Source organism: Phaethon lepturus, unplaced genomic scaffold, assembly GCF_000687285.1.
Source record: "Phaethon lepturus isolate BGI_N335 unplaced genomic scaffold, ASM68728v1 scaffold9121, whole genome shotgun sequence".
Taxonomy (NCBI): domain Eukaryota; kingdom Metazoa; phylum Chordata; class Aves; order Phaethontiformes; family Phaethontidae; genus Phaethon; species Phaethon lepturus.
Genome location: NW_010515485.1, coordinates 569 through 20,692, shown reverse-complemented (window position 1 = coordinate 20,692; position 20,124 = coordinate 569). Strand labels below are relative to the sequence as shown.

Below are 20,124 nucleotides of genomic sequence, written 5' to 3'. Positions count from 1 at the left end.
CAGGAAAGGTCTTCTCATATCTCTGTCTGTTGGGAAAGTAAAGCTGCTTCTGTACACTCTTGACTTGTATCATTTATACCACAGATTCCTTGTGTTCCTGGCACTGACTCCAGAGTTAAATTTAAAAATGCAAGTATCTCAGGAACAGCAATTTTCACATAGACATTTTTTTCAGCCACAAAACAGCCCTGCCTTTGACATCACTACTTGATAGTGAATCACTGTTTCCTTTTCTTTTACTTCAGCACTGCTTCTTTTTCATGGGTCTTCAGAGGAAAGAATCTCCAACTTATTCTAATTTATTTCATTGTTTTTATTTTTAAAATGAAGCCATTCCAAGAAGCATCTTCCTAAGCACTGTAAGAAATACAAAACCCGTTTCATAAACTAAAGAAAATTAAAGCAGCTAAGAGTTTGCCTTTCCTATGTCTCCCTCACATAATTTTCAAATATGTAACTTCAAAAAAAGAGTGGGGGAGAAGGAGGCAAAGGGGCTTTACTGACTGATTAGATTGAAGCCCATGGTCTAACTGAGATGATAAGAAACCCCCAAGAAACAGGCCACCATGCTACCTCCCTATCAAAAAATCTCAAATCAAGACAGAGCAAACATGACAGAACTTTCCTTAATTTGGTGTCATTATTACTAAATATCTCCATGATACATGCTATGTCCATGAGGCAAGAGGAGAGCACCAAGTTGTCTTGCAGAGGATTACTGGGGCTTTTTATTTATTATTATTATCTGTATTAAATAACTAAACCTGAAAATGTTTTCCTTTGCCACCTTTGTTATGTTTGCATCATAACACCCCTACCATCACGTTCTTTCCCATTTCTTACCTTGTCATCTCTTCCTCTAGCTCTAGATTCCCTTTCACGACTGCCTGCGGACTTCTCGCCCTTGGACACCGCGTGCGCTCTGCCCGCCGGCCCACGGGGCTGCAGTCCTGGTGATTCTTTCCTCAAAGGTTTTACTTCTCGGTTGGGACGTTTTATCTGAGGTGGAGCCCTGACAACAAGCAACCACAACAAAAACATGCTAAAAACAGCAAAAAAAGAGCAGCATTAAGAAGGAAGGATTCTAATATTTCATTAATCCCCTTAGTGCATTATTACTAAAAATGACAAGTCCCTGAGTCTTATCTCCCTATATCTGCAAATCCAGCAACATATTTCTGGTTCTGTCTGACACCTGAAGTAAGAAAAAAATACAAAAGGGAAAAAAAGTTTCAACAATGGAAAAAAAGAAAATTTAACAATGCTACTACTACTACTTAATACTCCTCACCAACCTCACAACAAACAAACATGCATGTACAAAAGAGGAAATAATTTAGTAAAAGTCTCCAAACTGTAGTTTCCTCTGACTCCAAATCAGGAGATTCTATTAGGCTACATTCATATGCACAAGGTCTACACAACCAGATGATATTCCTGGTTAAAAAAACCAACCAACCAACCAACCAAAAAAAAAGCTGGCTCATAGCTTTGAGAGGCCCCAGAACAAAGGAGGGAGAATTTTAAAACAATCCTCCTACCTCTGACTTCAGTCCCCTGTCTGAAAATGTCAAAAGGTAAAACTTGCCTAGAAAGCAAACGCAAACAGAGACAAAGTGCAACCACCTGCACTTGTGTGCATCACCCACGATGTCAAAGAGAACTCAGCAGTGGCATGAAGAGAAAGAATTTGGTTTTAAGTCAAGGTGTCACAGTCATTTTGCTCTAGGGATTGGACTTTAAATACCAAACTACAATAAATGGCCACGAATGTCACCCAACTTTAATTAGTGTCCCCTATCTTGTACTGATTGTTGTTTTGAGTAACTCAAAATTTGCTAACTCCAAAAACGGTTTCCTGGAATAAGGCTTAAAAAGAGTACATGTGTAAACACACTGCCGTATACAACTGCTACATTTTGTTTTGTATACATTTTCATCAAACTTAGCAGCATTGAAGAGTGGCTAATTTTCCTTACTTATTTGCAGAAGATTTAAATTTCAGCTTAGAAAAGCAGGTGAACTATTGAGCCTTTACTTCTAAGAAAGATAAAAGAATAAATACATCTTGCATTTCACATAACATTACCACAAAAATTCCGATAATCATTTCTACTACTTACAAAAGCAGTCAGCTTTAATATTACTTTACACTTTCATTCTTAAGGTTTTTTGAAGAGATGAAAAGCGAAGGTCCGTTTGTTTGATAATCATAAAACACATAAATTTACAAATAAACTTTCTTTCTGTTAACCAAGATCTCTCATTTTACTTTGTTCCTTTGCTTATGTGAATATGCACACATTAAAATTATTTGCTACTATAACGTTAGAAAATTGTTGGCATGATAAATGTTATTCTTGTTTTTAAATGGGATTTGTTGTTTCCAAAAACCTGTGTCAAGCTCTATTAGGGTGAAAATAGGGATTTCAGAAATCCCTATTTTCATCTATTTTGAGAAAACTATTAGCTAACTGAAGTTACCTTAAAAGTGGTTACAGAAGAGAAACACCACGTATAACAGAACACGTTTAGCAATAAAACTAACCAACAGATTAAACACAGGTTGTATTATCTGTAGCTAGGGAGCAATTTCGAACCACCATGTCTTTCAAGATCCTTCAGTTCCAGCTCCTGACTGACTCCTCAGCCATCAATGAATTCAACCGCTTAAATAAACTGAAATGGAAAAGTTTTCTGCCTGTACATGAGAAAGGCAACTGTCACCAAAAGCCCACTTACCTCTCCTGCAGACTCTATTTGCAGGCACTTAGCTAGTACTTCTACAAAAATAAAGGAGTGACTTTCTTTAGAACTTCAGCAATAAATCCGACTGTAGTTTAATTACTTTTTTCCCAATTAATTATATTTATCCTTTATTACAAATGACTAAGGGGTAAATGAAATGTGATTTTCACGTTACAAATGCATTCAAAAAAGAGCATAAAATTATGGCAATGCAACTTTATTCCACCCACTCTGCTTGAGCCTCTCATTACCTGTGTTCAGCTGGAACAGGAGGGGGCCAAACAGCAGGATCTCTAAAAGGCTCATCTTGACAGGATACAGGGATATCTGCAGGTCTATCCATTTTAAAACTCTCTAAAGTGTTGACAATGCTCTTAACTTGTTCATATTCTTCAACTAATTCTTGTCGGACCTTGAGAAATACATACATAATTTAAAAATTGTTAGAATTCAAACTTCTTTTTTTTTAAAAACATAGAAAGTATCCGAAAATATACGCTACCCTCAGAAGCAGGGACTCCCAAGTCTTTCCATTCACAAATCCCAGACCTATCAGGCTGACAATAGCTCTTTAACAACAGTATAAACAACTGAATCTCTGTTGAGTTCCTCCTCCTGCTTTTCAATGTCATGACCAGACATGACTGCTAACCCAGGGACCACTCTTCCATAACGTGTGCTGATGTTTAGATTTATGTGTGCATGCTGACACGTATGTATTACATACATATACTTTCATGCTAGTAAGGGTGCTGTTGGCATATCTTTAACATATTTGCTACTATTCTGGCATAAAAGAACTTATCTTACAGTCTCCAAGGTCCTACTTATAAAACTGGCTAAATCATTAAAATTAAACTTTGTGAGGGCCACAACATCACCATAGACTCAAAGCACAAGCCAATTCTTTGGTGGATTGCAAAGATTAGCAAAGAAAATGGGAACTTTAACACCCTATAGCATAAGTTCAAATTATAAGTAAAGCAAGTAAAATAAAAATGAGAGGAAATTATGTCTCAGAAAGAAATCAGGTTGCAGAATTATGCAGCTGAATTTTATACTTGAAGTTTCTATTACCACTAGTCAGGGAATTAGAACTACTGCCACAATTTCAAGATTATTTACTTGAGATTTGTTCATTTCAATTTCCTTCCATGAAGCCTAGGAAAAATAAAATCTCTCTAGAAATTTGCTATGTTTTAAGTGATGTGGCTGTTACAAGCTCAAGTTTTGTATGCTAAGGTCACAAGTTCTTAGTACACACCAGCAGCCAAAAACTGCATTGTACATTCTTGCTCAGAAGCACAAGATTTCAGTGCATTAGCTTAAGATGTGCTAGGACTCACCCGAGTCACTTGTACTGCATCCTACCAATCTTCCACCTACGACTCAATGATACTTTCTGTCCTATGGGATCAACCTCCATGCTTACTTTGGTTTTTACCTGCTCGAGGGTCATAACACCCAGATGTCACCTCTTCACTGAAGTGTTGGTGCACAGCTAAAACTAATTCATGCATTGCTGTGCAGGTCTGGAAATCAGTATTGGCACTCTGCAGCAAGGATTATCTCAGGCCAGTGTGAATCTTGCCTGTTACAGGCTTGCAGCTGGAGCTAAAGACGTCCTGAACCATTCCATCCACTGGAAAGGCACATAGGCTCTAAAAGCTCTTGTGAAGAAACACTACGGTGAGGATATTTGCAGGCTGCCACCAGGCACGCTACTGAGTGAGCCTACAACTAGCATACACTGCAAGGCCAAATCAAAAGCCAGATCTGAAGTCAGCTTACAAGAAAGCCAAGGAAAGACACCAGGCACCCAGCTGTGTTCATGTCATGTGTCCACGTGAAAAAAAGCTGGGAGAAATATTGCCTGGGAATGCTGCAACCAGGCTTCACTTGGTGGCGAACAGAGGAAGCCAACTGAGGACAGTATCAACAGATGTCAATGATGTTGCCTGAAATCCAGACTCTCTTTGCTGTACAGATTCTGAGTAATTGAGAGGATCAGGAGAATGGTGATCTGCAAATCCAGCCTGTCTCCTGCAGTTATAACAGCAGCAAATCAGGGAACTAGTATTAAACAGCATCACATCTTATGACTGTTCTTCCTAATGCTGCTTACTGGTGAAAAGATGTGGCCACTAGCCTGAGATCTTCCCATCTCCCTGTGTGCTTGGAAATGAACCATGTTGAGCACATGCAGGGTGCTGTATCTTGTCAGCACACTTTTAGAAGTCTGCCTCTTCCAGTCTGATTTTCACCTACTCATCCCATTTCTCTCTCACACTCTCATCTCCCCTCTCAGAATGGCGTCTTTCCTCACCCGCCCCACTCTACATATACAAAACAGCAGCAGCCCCCCATTTTTGGCAGGGCAGCTTGAAGACAGAAAGTGCTATCTGACATAACTGTTTGGTGGGTAAGGTATATAAAAGAATGAACGATCAAATTGACAGCACTCAGTAACAAACACACACACCTTTCCTCTTTCTTTGAAGCTACAGTTCTCCTAAAATACTACCAGGTACATCCCACAGCAATGTATCATTCTGCTCTGTAATATATTCCGGGAATTTTCCCATTACAAGGACAAATTACAAGATTTCAGCAGCACAAAGAAATTCCTCTCTGGTTTAAAACCCTGTTTAAGTAGAATGTATGCGACTGTCATCAGCAAGACACCAGTAAGGACAGAGGCACAGTGAAGGGTAAATCCCCAAGGCCCTGCACAGTTCTTGCAAGGCTGCATTTACTTCACCAGAAGCTCTATGTGGATCTGTACAAAAGGAGCCTTAGATACGGGAAGAACTTGATCATTTCACAGGGCAAAGCAGCCTTCTTGCTCATTCCAGATGGGGTAGCTCTATCCTTCCAAAGACACAGGACATCCAGCTCAGGCAGGATTGCTCCTGCCCTGCTTTCCTCTCTTTGCTTTCTCATCACACAATCAGCAGACACATCCCCCAGTGCAAGAACTTCCAGCTGAGTTACAAATGTGATTTATTACTAACTTGGTTCCTTCAAACTGTCTAACACGCATCCCTCCTGTCCAAAAATAAATCCAGCCAAACAGCTGCTGTGAGGTACAAAGGAATGATACAGCATAAATCCTCCAGGGCACTGCTCCAGGAGAGACAGCCGCTTCTACTCCAGCACTCCAAGAATACAGACAGGATTCCTCCTATCAGCCTTCCAGCATACGCAGAAAAGTTGCTGGGAAAACAACTTGCTAAAACTGTGGGCTGGAGTACTGTCATTCAGCTCTCTGGACCAGCAAGGAGGATGGTATCTGAAAATTAAAAGAAAGTGAGCTTTTGATGCCTTGAAAGCTGAAAACGGGACTAACAACTGCTGTCTGTCCCTTAGCCAGACCTGAGCAGGCCAAACTCTGAAATACAGCCCCTTACTGCTTAGTCAGCAGCAGGCAAACCAATCAACAAAACCCCTTCAATGTACTCAAACAACAGGACCACACAAAAAAAACCCCAAAACCAACAAAAAAACCCCAGCTGATAAATTCCTAGAGGCCTTAAAGAAACCCCGTCAGATGAAATAGGTGCAGAAAGCTTCTTGCAGTTGAGAAACAACCCAGACGCGAGCCAGGACGGGCTGGACCGTAATTATGGAGGTGACCGAGCAGCGTCTGTGAGTGATCAGTGCTACTGTGAAGCAACCGTGGAAGGCTGCAAACAGGCAACTCACTGGTCTGGACTCACCCAGTCTCTTTGCCCCCCATCACACCCTTCCCTTGGGTGCCAGAGCCCTCAGGGGTCTCCAGCTCAGGTTGTAGAGAGCCTGAAGAAAGCTTGTAGTCATTCATGTTTAAGATGTTTCAGGAGACAGCGTGGGCCAAGTTAGCAGCTCCCCACTGCCAAATAGAAAGACTCACTTTTCTCCCCAAGCACACTCTGCCGCTGCTCTTCTGGATTCAGTTCTGGCATCTCAATACAGTAACACAGCTTGATAAAATGGCAGAAAATGAGCCTAGGAGGGTAAAAAGAAAATAAAGGACACTTTTGCTGGGTTAGCAAGCTGCACTGGCTCGCTAGCCTGTGATCAGGTGAATCCCAGGACATGGCAGGGTGCAGGGGAGGGAGAGAAGCTAGTGCAGCTGGAGGCAAGCCTGGGTGGGGAAGAGCTTGGCCTCTCTGGGCATGGCAGGGTGTTAACTGAGTTCAGCCACTGTATGAAACTGCCAGCTCCCCAGAGCCACACTCTGGTACACCAGCAGCCCCACCAGCCACATCACCTCCTCTGCAAGAGCAGCAGGGGGTGGCCCCACAGCTTTGTTTTGACATTCCATTCCTAAGGATTTACAGTAACAAAGCAGAAGACACATCTTAACGTATGGGGTTAAAGCACAGTGACCAAGAGTTGAGTTTACTCTTTCTTAGTGGTAGTTCCAAACACCATTTCAGAGAGTTCCTCTGTATTTCACAACCTGGCAGCTGTTGTATGTTTGGCATTGCCAGCTTCTATTTGCTATGCTACAGCTTGTACTTCCACACAACTTTCCATAGCAATAAGCATGGGTATTTGTACCTTGGTAAATACAAATAATGTGTGGGGTTGTTGTTTGATTTTTTTATTATATCGTACTGGAACAAAACCAATCAAGTTTCTATAGAAGTGTTTTCCAAACCTGAAATTACTGTCTGCAATTAGCATTAGTTTTTCAACAGGGTTCATTTTAAAAAGGTGAAAATAACAATTCCCTAAACCATACCCCAAACGGACACCCTGTAACCCAGTATGATCCTATGGAGTCAAAATATAGATCGTGTAATCACTGTTCTTCATGAGTTATCTGCAGAACATTCCTTAACTACTCATGAAGTAACCTACAAAGTGTTAATAAAACAGGCATGAAGCAAAAACATAAGCACAGATTGATTGAAATGTGTTTAAAAATTTTTAAAAAGTAGAAATCATACTTTATTCTTTAAGCAAGAATACAGTGCACCTAAGCACCTGCTCCAGCGACCATGGTCAGCAAGGGTGCCTTTCTGGCTGCTCCAAGTGTTCTGAGAATCGTTCAACTCATGCCTCAGCTCCAGCTGAGGCTTCTGTGCTCTTGGATACTGTGGAACACAGAGCACGCAGTGATAACATGCAGCAGGTTTTGCTCAACAGCCACTGGCCTTGTTGTAAGCCAGTCCTATCTCCCAGGGCCACGCTCCGCTGTCATTCTGCAGCTGCTGAACTGTCACTGAAGCAGCCCTTTCCTGCAAGCCAGCTGTCTCATAAGAAGACTGCAACAGCCAAGAAACTCTCTCAGAATAAACAGGGGGAATGTCAACACAAGTAAAATTAACAGTAGCAGTCATGAGGGTAAACCTACCTTTTAGTGTTGCTAAGTAGAAAAAGAAATGAGTTGCTTCTGATTTTGAATCTTTGCAGTCCCAGCCTGCATGTACATGGAGGAATAAGCCTACAGAGCAGCCAAACCTCAAAGCACAACAAAGAAGTAACTTTTTCTTTTTCAAATGAACTTGGAGGCCTAGGAGTGAGGGTAAGAATGGAGTTACACTCAACCACCCAAGAGCAAGCTGGGAACTCCCTGGATGCAAAATAAGTAAGGGTCTCCAGAGCAGGTCACCCTTGATATCCCCAAACCAAGCTAGTTATCAGACGATCAATGAATTTTCCAAAGGGCCAGAGGAATTCTTATGTTGTCACACTGTTGCTTTGATGGACCCGCCAGGACACATCTTTTGCCCTTTTGAAGTTGTGCAGGTTGTGCCAGACTAATAACACAATCCCTCTCCCCAACTCAACGCTGATTTTGAAGTACCAGAAGCAGCATTGCATCAAGTGGGAACTGAGCCAATCAGTTGTTTCCAGGGGAGCAGATGATACATGTTGACATTCTTCCTCCTAACTATCAGCACCAAGCACAAGCAACCCTTGAAATCAGGGTGCCCAGTTGCAAAGCTGAAGGTGTCTGACTGTATGACATGAAATACAAGCCACCAAGTACTTGCACAGAGTATCATTTTGTCCAGACCAACCTGTAGAAATTTGAAAACAATGACATCTAAGCAAAGAGACGTAGATCAAGAGTGTTTGGGAGTCTGACCCAAAATCCCAGCTACTTCTGGTTCACCTCTGCTCTACATTGCTCAATAAACTACCAGAAAAATCCCGTGTAGTACACAAGGCAACAAAACAGATCCACCTAGCATTGAGATATGTATTCAGGATGGGAATACAGTGGCACTGTAGAGAAGTGACCAGACAGGGAGAACAACAGTTCATGCAACAGGTACAAGTTGCTCAGTTGCAGAGCCACAGCTGTAACTATTCTTTGTGATGTTATTCATATGAACATTCCTATTTTATGAGGGACCATGTATGCAAACACCTGAAACTGAGTTCACTGCCTCAGAAGTACCAGGAGGACAAACACTCTGTTTGTGCGCTGCACATGAACATACAGAAGGGAAGGGTATGCTTCACACCGCCAGATCCCCTCAGCGTCACTGTCCCAGGAATCCTTCAGGAGGTTAAAGACTGTGCATGTGCATGCAAACAGTACACCTCAGAGAAGAACTGGTTTAAGTAACAATCTTCTCCTTCAAGCACTTAATCTACATGGATTTTCACACTGTGGACTGCTCTAAAAGGTCTACCTATCGAGTGACTGCTAGAGACTACTAAACTCCACCTCCAAGAGGTACAAGTGGTATTATCCTCCTCAGATTCCTCAGAGGATGGAGAAACTGAAAAACCTAAAGAACATGCTAGTTCCATATGCCAGAGGAGACAGAATTTCAGGCAAAAATCAATTGCATTCATCCCCTTAACCATGAATCTAAGGGTTGCTTTGCTTCTCATGCCACTTGCAAGAAGCATACAGGTATGGGAATGTTTGGCTTCCGCTCATTACTGGTACCAAGTGGGTTAGACCGGAATTTTTATAAACTTACGTAATGTGTATAGCATAAGTCTTTCCTGAGAACTATCTAAAAGGAATATCTAAATATTATTTTAATATTGTGAATGAGTGTTTCTTGTGATCCAGCTTTTGGTTTAATTTTTTTCAGAACAGGCTGTCTGTCCGTCAGCTACTGAACATGGTGCAGTTTGTATGTAGCTGCTGTTGAAGCTGGAAAACAGTGCTAACATCCAGATCATCGAAATCTCTCAGTCTGTCTCAAGGAGTGAGAAAGCACAAAAATTATTTATTAAGAGTGGGTAAGAAAGCAGGTCTATCTCTATAGGTCTCACCAAACCATTCAAGTGCAGGTATGGAAACGCTAGTGGTTCCAGGGCTGCATGGTTTGCTCAGGGCTACATCATTTTGTTTCCAGTGCGACAAGTAACCCCGTAAATGAATGAGAAGGCAAACAGCCTGGGGATCTGGGGATGAAGAACTTTTTTAAATCACGCTTCCTACTTTTTGGTGTTTGCCCCTGAGCTGAGACTGGCACCAGTAATGGCAAAGTGATAGTGTGATAAAGCTCATCTGCCACCGCTGTGTTGGGAAGTTTCAGAACTAACATGAGCACACAGCATGACAGACACTACCCCACCTGCTGCTGATCTTTCTGGCGACAGCTCTCTAAAGCACTTATGGGACATTGTCAGGGGCCATTCTGTCTTTACCTAAAAGGGATAATTTCTGAGAAGGTGCCAACTTCATATCCTCTGCTAAAGAGCCAGCTGCCTTCCCCAGGGCATAATCCTGGAAATTGTGTTAATGGTCCTTTTTTACTTGAGGCTCGTCTCCAATGTACAGCACGTATTCCATGGTGCACAGGCTTCTCTGAAGCAGTTCAAACAACAAACACCATCACAAGACTTGGAGTAACCTTCACAAGATAAAAGCTGCTAAAAGTTTAACGGAAGAATCAATGTCATCGGAGGAAACACCAAATACTCGGAGTGAAGGCAAAGCAGCGATGCAGCTGCAGAACACGGGAAGCCTCATGCTCTACCTTCATGTCAGCTACATGAAGTTCATCAGGAGCTAAGGACATGCATGGGGCATGAACACATATCAGCATGCCCTGGGGTGGGGAAGAGCTTGAGTACAAATACTTGAATGTGAATATCTCCTATAGAACATTCAGCTTACTACACCAGCAGGAAAGCTAGGCACTATGACTGCTGCTTGTACGCGCACATGCTTTGCAGATAAGCTCTTAATAAGCAGACAGACTTCTACAGTTCTATGATAAACACCTATGAATAGTACTGTCATTACAAAATGATTGCTAACAAACAGTGTCGTAGCTGTCAGTACACAAAATACTCTATGTTAGCATCAGACGTTTCAAGCACAACACCGTAACCAAAGCATCTGCTGCCATAAAAAGGAAAAATTTGCTTCTGTTTTTAAGTGACATCATTTAAACATCTGATATTTAGAAAAACTTTTTTTGAAATCATCTCTTCAGCTACTTATTGCAAAAGATATCTTTTATAGCAACTATGTTCTTCTTTCAAAACGTAACATTTATGCAACATGAATTCTTTATTCTGGAATACACCTTTATTTGTTTATCCTCCAATTTATTGTTTTTATGGAAGACATTTTGTACACTGAAAAATGAGATCACGAAATGTAAGGAAGACTTAAATACTGAAAGTGCTAAATGAGGGTTCTTGCATCTCACCTGTGGATTACTTCCTTGGCTTCAACAGTACTCTGCTTAGCAGGGAGATGCATGTGTGCAAGACTCAGGCTAAGAGTATTACTTGGAGTTCTAGAAACCTGACCAAATTTGCACACTGTAGCATTCTAGTTAACTGCTACTCAGACAACCATTCTAGTGATGCTAACCTATCCACTCACATCTTAGTTTACTGGACATTAGATGGTCAAAAGATAAAACAGCAGAAGGAAGTCCTCAGCAAAACAGTTTTTCCAAAGTATGCAATCACACACAAACAGACCAGTGATTAGCCAGACATCCTAAGTGAAAACAACAAAAAAATTGATTCAATTAGAACCAAAGAATTCCTTTTGAACACACCACAAAAACTATTTTCCCATAAATATCAACAAAATATTGTAAAAGAAATGTTGTAAACTTAACTGAAATATGTCCTCTACATCTTAAAAGGTTTGGGAAGTGCAGTGTGGTTTTCAAATATCAAGTAATAGAATAAAGGCAACTTTATTTCACCCTACCTGTTGCCATTTGCCCTTAATTGCTGGATCTCTGATCGACTGGCAATGTCTCTGGATTTGCTGGATGACACCCTGATAATATACCATAGAAGAGTCATAATTCCCAAGGAGTGCATATTCTCTTCCTTTTTTGGCATTATCACAAATCTCTGCTAAATTCATCTTTACTCTGAAATCTAAAAGAGAACATAATCATCAGAAAATGAATTTTACATGCTGTAGAATAATTCAGACTGTGACACTTGAGTTTTGTTCTTTCTCTCATAGTTCAGTTGTGTCTTTCTGCCCCCCATCCTCATCCAGTCCCCCTCTTTTTCAAACATTTAGCTCTGAAGTTATCTCTTTACTAGACTAAGGTTTGAGATCATGAATCATAACTCTTTTATAGTGATAAAAAACACAACTTCTTTGCTGCCTTTGGCCCCAAACCTGTTAAATTAATGCAAGAAAATTAAATGCCCTGCCTCGACAGAACCTAAGAAGCCAAACTTTAATTTGTAGATCACCACAATATATTAGCAGCCACCAACCCATGAATCACAAATCACACGAGGCATTAAATTGCTTTTTATACTGTTGCATTACATACAAGCCTAAATGTGCCAACCAGCATCAGCGAAGTCTGCACTTAGCACTTTCAAGAGCCCTCACCCTAATGAGATTACGATATGGTTGAATGACAGCTCTACTACAGACAAAGTTGAGAGCCTCATTCTGTTTAAATATTCTTTCAAAGTACTCCAACATCCACATGCTGACTTGGATTTTTTTATTAAATTTAACATGTCACTTTGGGATTTATGGGAGAGTTAGCAAACCAAACTTACTTTCTTACAACAGTGATTCCCAAAGTACAACCTTCCCGTAGTCCCCAAAACAATTTAAGATTTACAGATTTTACTAACTTTTTTATACAAGTAGTAAATCACAGCATGACTTCAAGGCAAACCCATAGTCCAACTTTTCCCAGTAACTATTCAAGAAAGCAATATTAAAACACACATTCAAAAGTAAGCTACGCTGTACAGTTAGGTTCGTATTTAAGGTTCAAGATCGAAGCAGTGCCTGCGCCTTCATCTGAATCCCACATGACCCAAAGTCTAGGTCCTTACCACACAAAAAGAGCATCAGTTCCTTTCCCTTGTCCTCTGACTCAGGACGGGTGGGGTCCCTGACATTCACCCAGATATAAACCTCTGGAAATCAAAAATAAAAAATTACAATTCATAGCTATGTAATGCAAAGAGTTGCATTGACCAAGTGGGAGGAGACCGGCTCGGGAGGGTCGTCCACAAGCAGCGTCGAGGATTTGGCAAGACCAAGGTGGTGGAGAAGAAAAGAAACAGGGAAGGAGGGATCCAGCCAGACGGGGAGAGAGCAGGGCATGGGGCCTGGCGCGGAACACCATTCAGGCTGCACAGCTGAAAACAGCCCATGACACGGGGGCGCATGCAGCAGGAGCTGGTGGTAGCAGAGAGAAGCCAGAGCAGGGAGAAACAACTTTTTACATCCTAGGGGGTTACAAAAATGTTATTAGTTTTTATAGAACAGACAAGACAAGATCAAGATGGCATTAAGGAGGACGCATCTTATGCCTTTGTATTCCCTCATGCTAAGCAAAATTCAGACCTCTGACAATAAGTTAAACATATAGCCACATGACCTTCATTCTGCCCTCCCTGAACGCTGCCTATAGCAAACACATGCTCTGCCTCTCAACGGTGCCAAACTGATGGTACTTACTGCTGCCTGCAGCTGCATAGTAGGTCTGCTCCGCCACCTCTTACACTTCTGCTCCCTGCACCTAAGCCATGGAAACCTGCTACCCTCACTTAAACCCACAGGCCACACAGCTTCCATGTGGCTGAAGACTTTGATGGCAAGAACATGCTGCTACACCACAGCTGGCACTCCACCAAGCGCAGCAAGACGCATTGGGGTTTACTTGTCCTCATGCTGTGCCGCACATTTCAGCTTGCAGATCACTCCCATGGGCTGTTATAAAGTTCTGGGTAGGAGCAGAACCAAGGTGGAAAGGGCGATGACCCTAATTTTGTTTTCTGTCACTGCTGAGGAAGGGCAGGATACATCATTGGAGAGATCTAGCTCTGTGGCAATTAAGACCATTTAGTTTTAAAATACAGAAGATGATAACCAATAGGAAAAAGTGATGCCATTTGCATTGCACTGGATATGGATAAAAAGAGAGGAACTGAATATAGGTTACAACCTATTCAGGTCCGATCAGTCAACTTATAAATGAACAAAAAGCCACCTGGGGCAGAATCCATTGCCTCATCTTCAAACACATCCAGATTAGGACCTGCTACACAACCAGCTTGTACCCGTAAGGAAAACGATCCTCAAATCTCTGGAGGTTTTCCCCAATGTTGCAAAAAAAAAGTGAGTAAATAAAACATTTCTAAAGAACGGCTGCATTCAATTCCTAGAAATCCATTAAACAGAACACATACTCGTACTTTAGCAATCTCTTGTATCCATTTATTACAGCTAGTTCCCACCCTGCAGGCATGTGTTTAACTCCCATAAGAGGGCTGACACTCACATCCAGCTCCTCTTAATCCCAGAAGAGTGCCTCACTCACTGGAGATGACCTCCTCGACTCCAGTGGAAGCTGGGCCAACCCATGGGCAAGGCACAGCAGCCACACAAACATATGCTCACTTCAGAAGAGTGGTTAGTGCAGGGAGCTGGGAAGCGGGAGGTGGAAAAATTTGCATGGTCTTAAAACTGCAGGGGGAAACCAAATGAGAGTCTCCCATTTCCTCCAGCAACCAAAAGTTTGGGGGCTCCTGGCCTTATGCTGGTGATGCTGAAGCTTAAGCAAGAGCTTGATGCCCGGTGCATCACGCTAGAGAGCTGCTAAACATCGATGGGCACTGAAGCTGGGAGCATACAGGGAGGTTGGAGGATATACACCTACGTACCTACTGAGCGATTGATGCTGCCAGAGCTAGGCTGACAAAAGCCTCTGGATCTTTCTCTTGGATTCAGGCATTTCAATTTTTACTTATCACTGAACACTAGACACCAAAGCAGGTAATATAGCTTGAGAAGGTGAATACAACATCACCTATATACCCGAGACATGTTTGAAACAGCAACTGTAGACCTCAGTCCTAAATCAGTGCCCCCCCTCACCTCCAGGAAGTTCTTTGAGCTCCTATTGCAAAAAGATTGGCTATTTTAAACTAATGGCTAAAAATGGTTTAAACAAACTACAAACCTTTTACACACACCAGCAATGGTAACATTAGTTCAGAATAGCCAAAGCAAGTCAAAACAAGTATGTCCAAATTTAAGGAAAAATTATTTTTAGGAAGGAATTCTTTCCTGGGTTGTTTTCTGGCCAACCCCACTCCGCAGCACCAGGGGTGGGAAAGAAGGGGTAGCCAGAACCAGGAGGGGAGCTTTTCATGTTGTGTACTTATTTTTTATTACCTGTTCTACATTACATTATAGCATTCGTACAACATTGCAAGTGTTCAAGGAACCAGAAATACAGAAGTCATAAATAGTGCTTTTGTTGGGGTTTTTTTGTTGTTTGGGGTTTTGTTTAAGTATTTGTTTTTCCTACCATATCACAGCCACATCTTTTAAGTAAATACACAACCCGGGACAACTGTTGTCAGGTACATTTAGAACAACTTACACATTACTTGTGACACGAGCTTTTCATTCTATCATTGCGTGGTTCTTTCCTGCACTAGACCGTAACAGCTCCACAGCACATCAAGATATCCTTGGAGATTCCTTAGTTCACGGATCATTGACAAGAAGAGACATTACAGACATTCATGTCGGCATAGCTGCCACACATGGGGTCTTAAACCCACTTGTTAAAAACCCTGCAGCAGCTAGGCTAAAAGGTCACAGGGGATATTAATCTCTATTCTTTGGAGCATAAGCTGAGCTGATCCCTATCTGGGGTCAGAAAAGAATTTTCTCCCAGAACTAAAGCAACGCACAACTGAGCAAGATCCAAAAGACAGTCTCTATTTTAGCATTAGAGCATTATACACACACAAATATATCCACAGGCAGATACCAGCGACTGTGTGAATGGTGGGCAAAGGGGGACCCCTTGTTTAGCCCACTATTCCAAACTCGTGTGCAACACCTGTGGCAATGCAGGACGGCTGCCCCTTCAGATGGGGTGTATAGCAGGTGGTTTCCTATTGCTTGATATTGAACATTCAACACTGCAAGTGCCAAAACAAAAGGCACCTCTGCTATCTTTTATGCCTACGTGTTTTGACACAATCAGTTACGCAACTGTGTCCCATTTTCTCCACAGGCACTCAACTCCTGCACTGGATGGATGACACTCATTAAATGAGCAGTGAACTCATTTTTGCTTTACTCTCATTGTTTCAATAGTCACATCAAGCCTTGTTTACTTACTAATCAGACTCTTCTCCAAATCAGTTGTTAATTCCTCACTGTTAGGGCTACAACATACCTGTTTTTTTCTGGACATGTGTCTTTCTCTGACCAAAATTTTACCCAAGCAGACCAAAAATTTTCCACAGCTCCCTGAGAGCGCTGGACATATGGTCTCACGTCATAGCAGCTGTGCGGTATTGCTGACTGGACAGCTGAACATCTGGAAAGGCCTGGACATACACAGATGAAGACTGGTTACTAATTCTGTTTCTCATTTTCTGTAAATCAGCCATGCAGCATGATGTCCGTCATCCCAAAATGCAATGTAAGAGACTCGACTAATGTCACAAGACAGTGAGCCACACTATTAGGCACCATCTTCTGAAATCCAGTGCCAAGGTACGACTACACATTTTCCACCTCCACAAAACAGAGCCAGGGTGGCCCTCTGCCGCTGCACAACCCCAGAACAGGTCAATCACCACACAGAGCAAGCAAGAAAGCAAATTCCAGTGTTAAGAGGTTTTGATTTTTTAATTTATCCACTTTTTGTGTACACCCATTTCTATTACCAGAGTCTAAGCAATGAACTGAAGTTGTGCCTTTCTCAAATTCTTCTTGCTGCTTGGAAGCTTTTCCTTAGAACAAATCTAAACCTGCCCTTCTTGGTTTAAGGCCATATTGTCTTTGTAAGCCAGCTTTGACCAGTTTTGAACAGCCTCCTCTGCCTTGATTATGTTTTCACTTAAAATGGTACAACGATCCTATTTTCCATTTTCTCTACAAAGCTGAAACTTGTTAAAATAGAGACATATAATAATATTACAATATCTCACCTGGAAAAGTATAAACTGCAACACTAGAACATTATCAGAAGAAGAAAAAAGCATTTTTTCCCTGCATGACATGCAATTCCTGCTAGAAGCCTACAGAAGTCTATTTCTGACTGAAATACAGATTGCATTACTTTTTTATGTGCCTGATGTATTTTATTTGATTTTTAAGAATAAGTTATTAAAAAATGCAGTCATTCAAAAAAAATTAAATAAATCTTGCCTGCTGTATTAGAAAGATTATTCCTTTTATTTTGGACTTGGGTGCAGAACAACTGGTCTTCATTTCTAATAATAAACTGTCCCCGTTCAGAAGCAATCATTGATGCTGCAGACAATTATAAGGCATTACGTTCACATGACAAAAACAACATTTTAACTGATCATTGTCAAATAAAATACAAACAAACAAACAGCTTGCCAAGTTCCACAGCCAAATCTATCTTTCCCTGTTAACTTGGCTTTGTTTAAACTTGCAGCTGCAGTCCCATGGACTGGTGTGGAAGCTAACAATCATTACCTCACCGGATCACAACTCCTGTTAAAAGTATATGTATAAATAAGAACGTGGCTTAGTGCCAGCAGATTTGGATTTAAACTACATTTAAATGGCTTCTTGAATCAAAGACAAGTAGTGCATTATGCCAGTGCTCTTTTATTTGTTTTTTTTTTCCTTTTGCTGTATACATCAGCAGTGACAAGAATGGCTACAGCCGCAGCAGCGGCACGGAGGGTTGCAGCGGGTAATGTCATTGGAGTGTTCACTCCCTGTTCTACACGTCACTTCAAAGCAGCACACACACCAGATAAAACATACACACACGCTATGGTCCAGGAAACCGAGCACCCAGGGATCTTTCAATGCAGTTAACTGCTTTCTGTTAACTGGTTTTTGGCTTTTTTGCACTGAAACTCTGTTTTGAAATGGCAGACGTGGAGTTAATGGGGAAATGTGTACGGAAGTGGGAAGGAAAAGAAACATGCACACAGGCCTCAAACTATTTTTGTGTGGAATCTTCCGAGAGCTAACTTGAATTTAAAGTAACATTCAACTCTCTGTTTCAAGTAGGGAAAAAAAAAAAAATCTTCAGATGAAGTAAAGACGTTCACCACAAGTTAACAGTAAACACAAATATGTAAGAAACCGCTAAACAGTTGGTTAGTGTTTTAATTAGAGATAATACACTATTGCACCAAACAGAAGGCACCCTGGAGAATGAAATGGCCATTTGCAAAGCCTTTGAACTACAACTTTCTGAAGAACTAGGAAGAGGAGAATCAGAGATGGCTGTGCTCTTCCTAGAACTGACTGCAAAATGTATCCTTCTCCAGAGCACCTTGTGTACCAGCTACAGGCATATCCGTATGGTCACATAGCTATTATTCAGGGTAACGAGCTGTTCATCAGCTAGGCTGGGTAACAGAAATGAAAACAGCTAATAGGAACACTATGGGGCATTCTAGGGAGCATAACTCCACACACGCACAGTTTAGGCAGCGAGGGGCTTGCTAGCTTCTTCTCCATCCTAGGCCTGCTGGACCCAGGCTGCCTCCACACATCTCTCTTCTCTCCAGCACAGTCTCCAGGGCTTCTGGCATTCGTAATACACCAAACCCAAGCCAGTGTTCAGGTGGCACCATCCCTGAGCTGACATATCCCTCCTCTTGAGAGGATGCATGGCTCAGATACCTGAAGGACTCCACAGGGTCTGTCCAGAGCTCAGCAAAGTGGAACTCAGCCCAAATCAATAATCCCTCTGGCCCTTTGTGGATCCACTCGCTTCTCCGCACATCACATGCGTGAGCACTTCTGGCAGAGCAAACGTGCCACCGAAGACTCCCGGGATGGGTCTGTGCGGAGCCAGCTGGGGTTCAAAGTGTTTATTAGGTCAGGCTCTGCGCCAAGAAAGGCAGCTAAACTGCTTCTGCACCTGGCCCTGGGTACAGCAACATCCATGTTCCCACAGGGCTGCAGCTCACCAGCCCCGCCAGACTCATGTCAGCTCCACAAAGATTCCGTTCTGGTACTGCTACATTCCTAGCGCAGCCAATCTGCAACCCAGATAAGCTTTCCATGAATAATTGCAGGTTTAATGGACTCACACATGTGTTTATAACCCTGACTCATAAGGTCAGAATTCAGGCCTGAATACTTTTCCACCTTTTGAATTCCCCTCTGAATTTCAAAGAAGTGGCTCTTTAGGACTATGAATGTGTATTTTTTTAATTAGAATTTTGCTTTTTGTAAATTGCTCTAAAGCATATTATATATTCTTTAAAATATACATTTATATGCATATTGCTGTTAGTGCTACAGACCAAGTCTTGAGATTTCTCAGCTTGTCCCCAGAAGAATCAGCTTTTTTTTTTTTTGCAATTACTTACACAGAAACCCAGATAAAGGCCTACTGTTTCCTTGTCTTCTATTTACTTTTCTATCTTGAGCTTGTGATTAGCTCAGGGCAGGGTCCATTCCTCTCCATTACATGCCTAAAAGTCCAAGTTTCCCAGAGCAAAGCACCCTGGAAGCATACTGCAGCAGCGACGTTCACTTCTGCAGTCTGGTAAGTACCAGGAGCTGCAAGAAGCCTGCCTAGGATGTATCTGACATGGGTGGCTGGGGGGGAGAAAAAGAAGAAACTGCCCAAAAACCTTCAACTGCAATAAAAATCAAACATCCATTGGAAAGACACCAGTCTCTGTGACATTTGAAACTGTATTAGGAATTGACATTCAGTGTTTCTATATAAGGGAGTACTAATGCTTTTAAAATACAGATTTTCAGGAAGAAAAAAATAACTGCCTCTAATACAGCAATCATAAATATGTATATTTTAAATATGATATGGAACTGGAACTGTAATTTTATTCCCACTCACGCCTGTTGGGGAATACAAGATAAAGGACAACACTAGAACTGTCATCAGAGAAACGGAGAAGGAAGAGACTAATGCCAATACTGACATCATGACAGAAATGTGGGCACGATAGAAA

The 20,124-nt window shown here is 41.8% G+C and overlaps 1 protein-coding gene across 1 annotated transcript; it reads right to left on the bottom strand.

Moving 5' to 3' along the window:
• Positions 1-843: 843 nt before the first annotated feature.
• LOC104627497 (katanin p60 ATPase-containing subunit A-like 1) lies at positions 844-12,052 on the bottom strand (the record flags this gene model as incomplete). Its single annotated transcript, XM_010295783.1, has 3 exons — positions 11,891-12,052; positions 3,000-3,160; positions 844-1,012 (listed from the first exon to the last, which is right to left on the bottom strand). Coding segments are annotated over exons 1-3 (492 nt in total), but the record flags the coding sequence as incomplete, so codon positions are not given.
• Between the last annotated feature and the right edge of the window lie 8,072 nt (positions 12,053-20,124).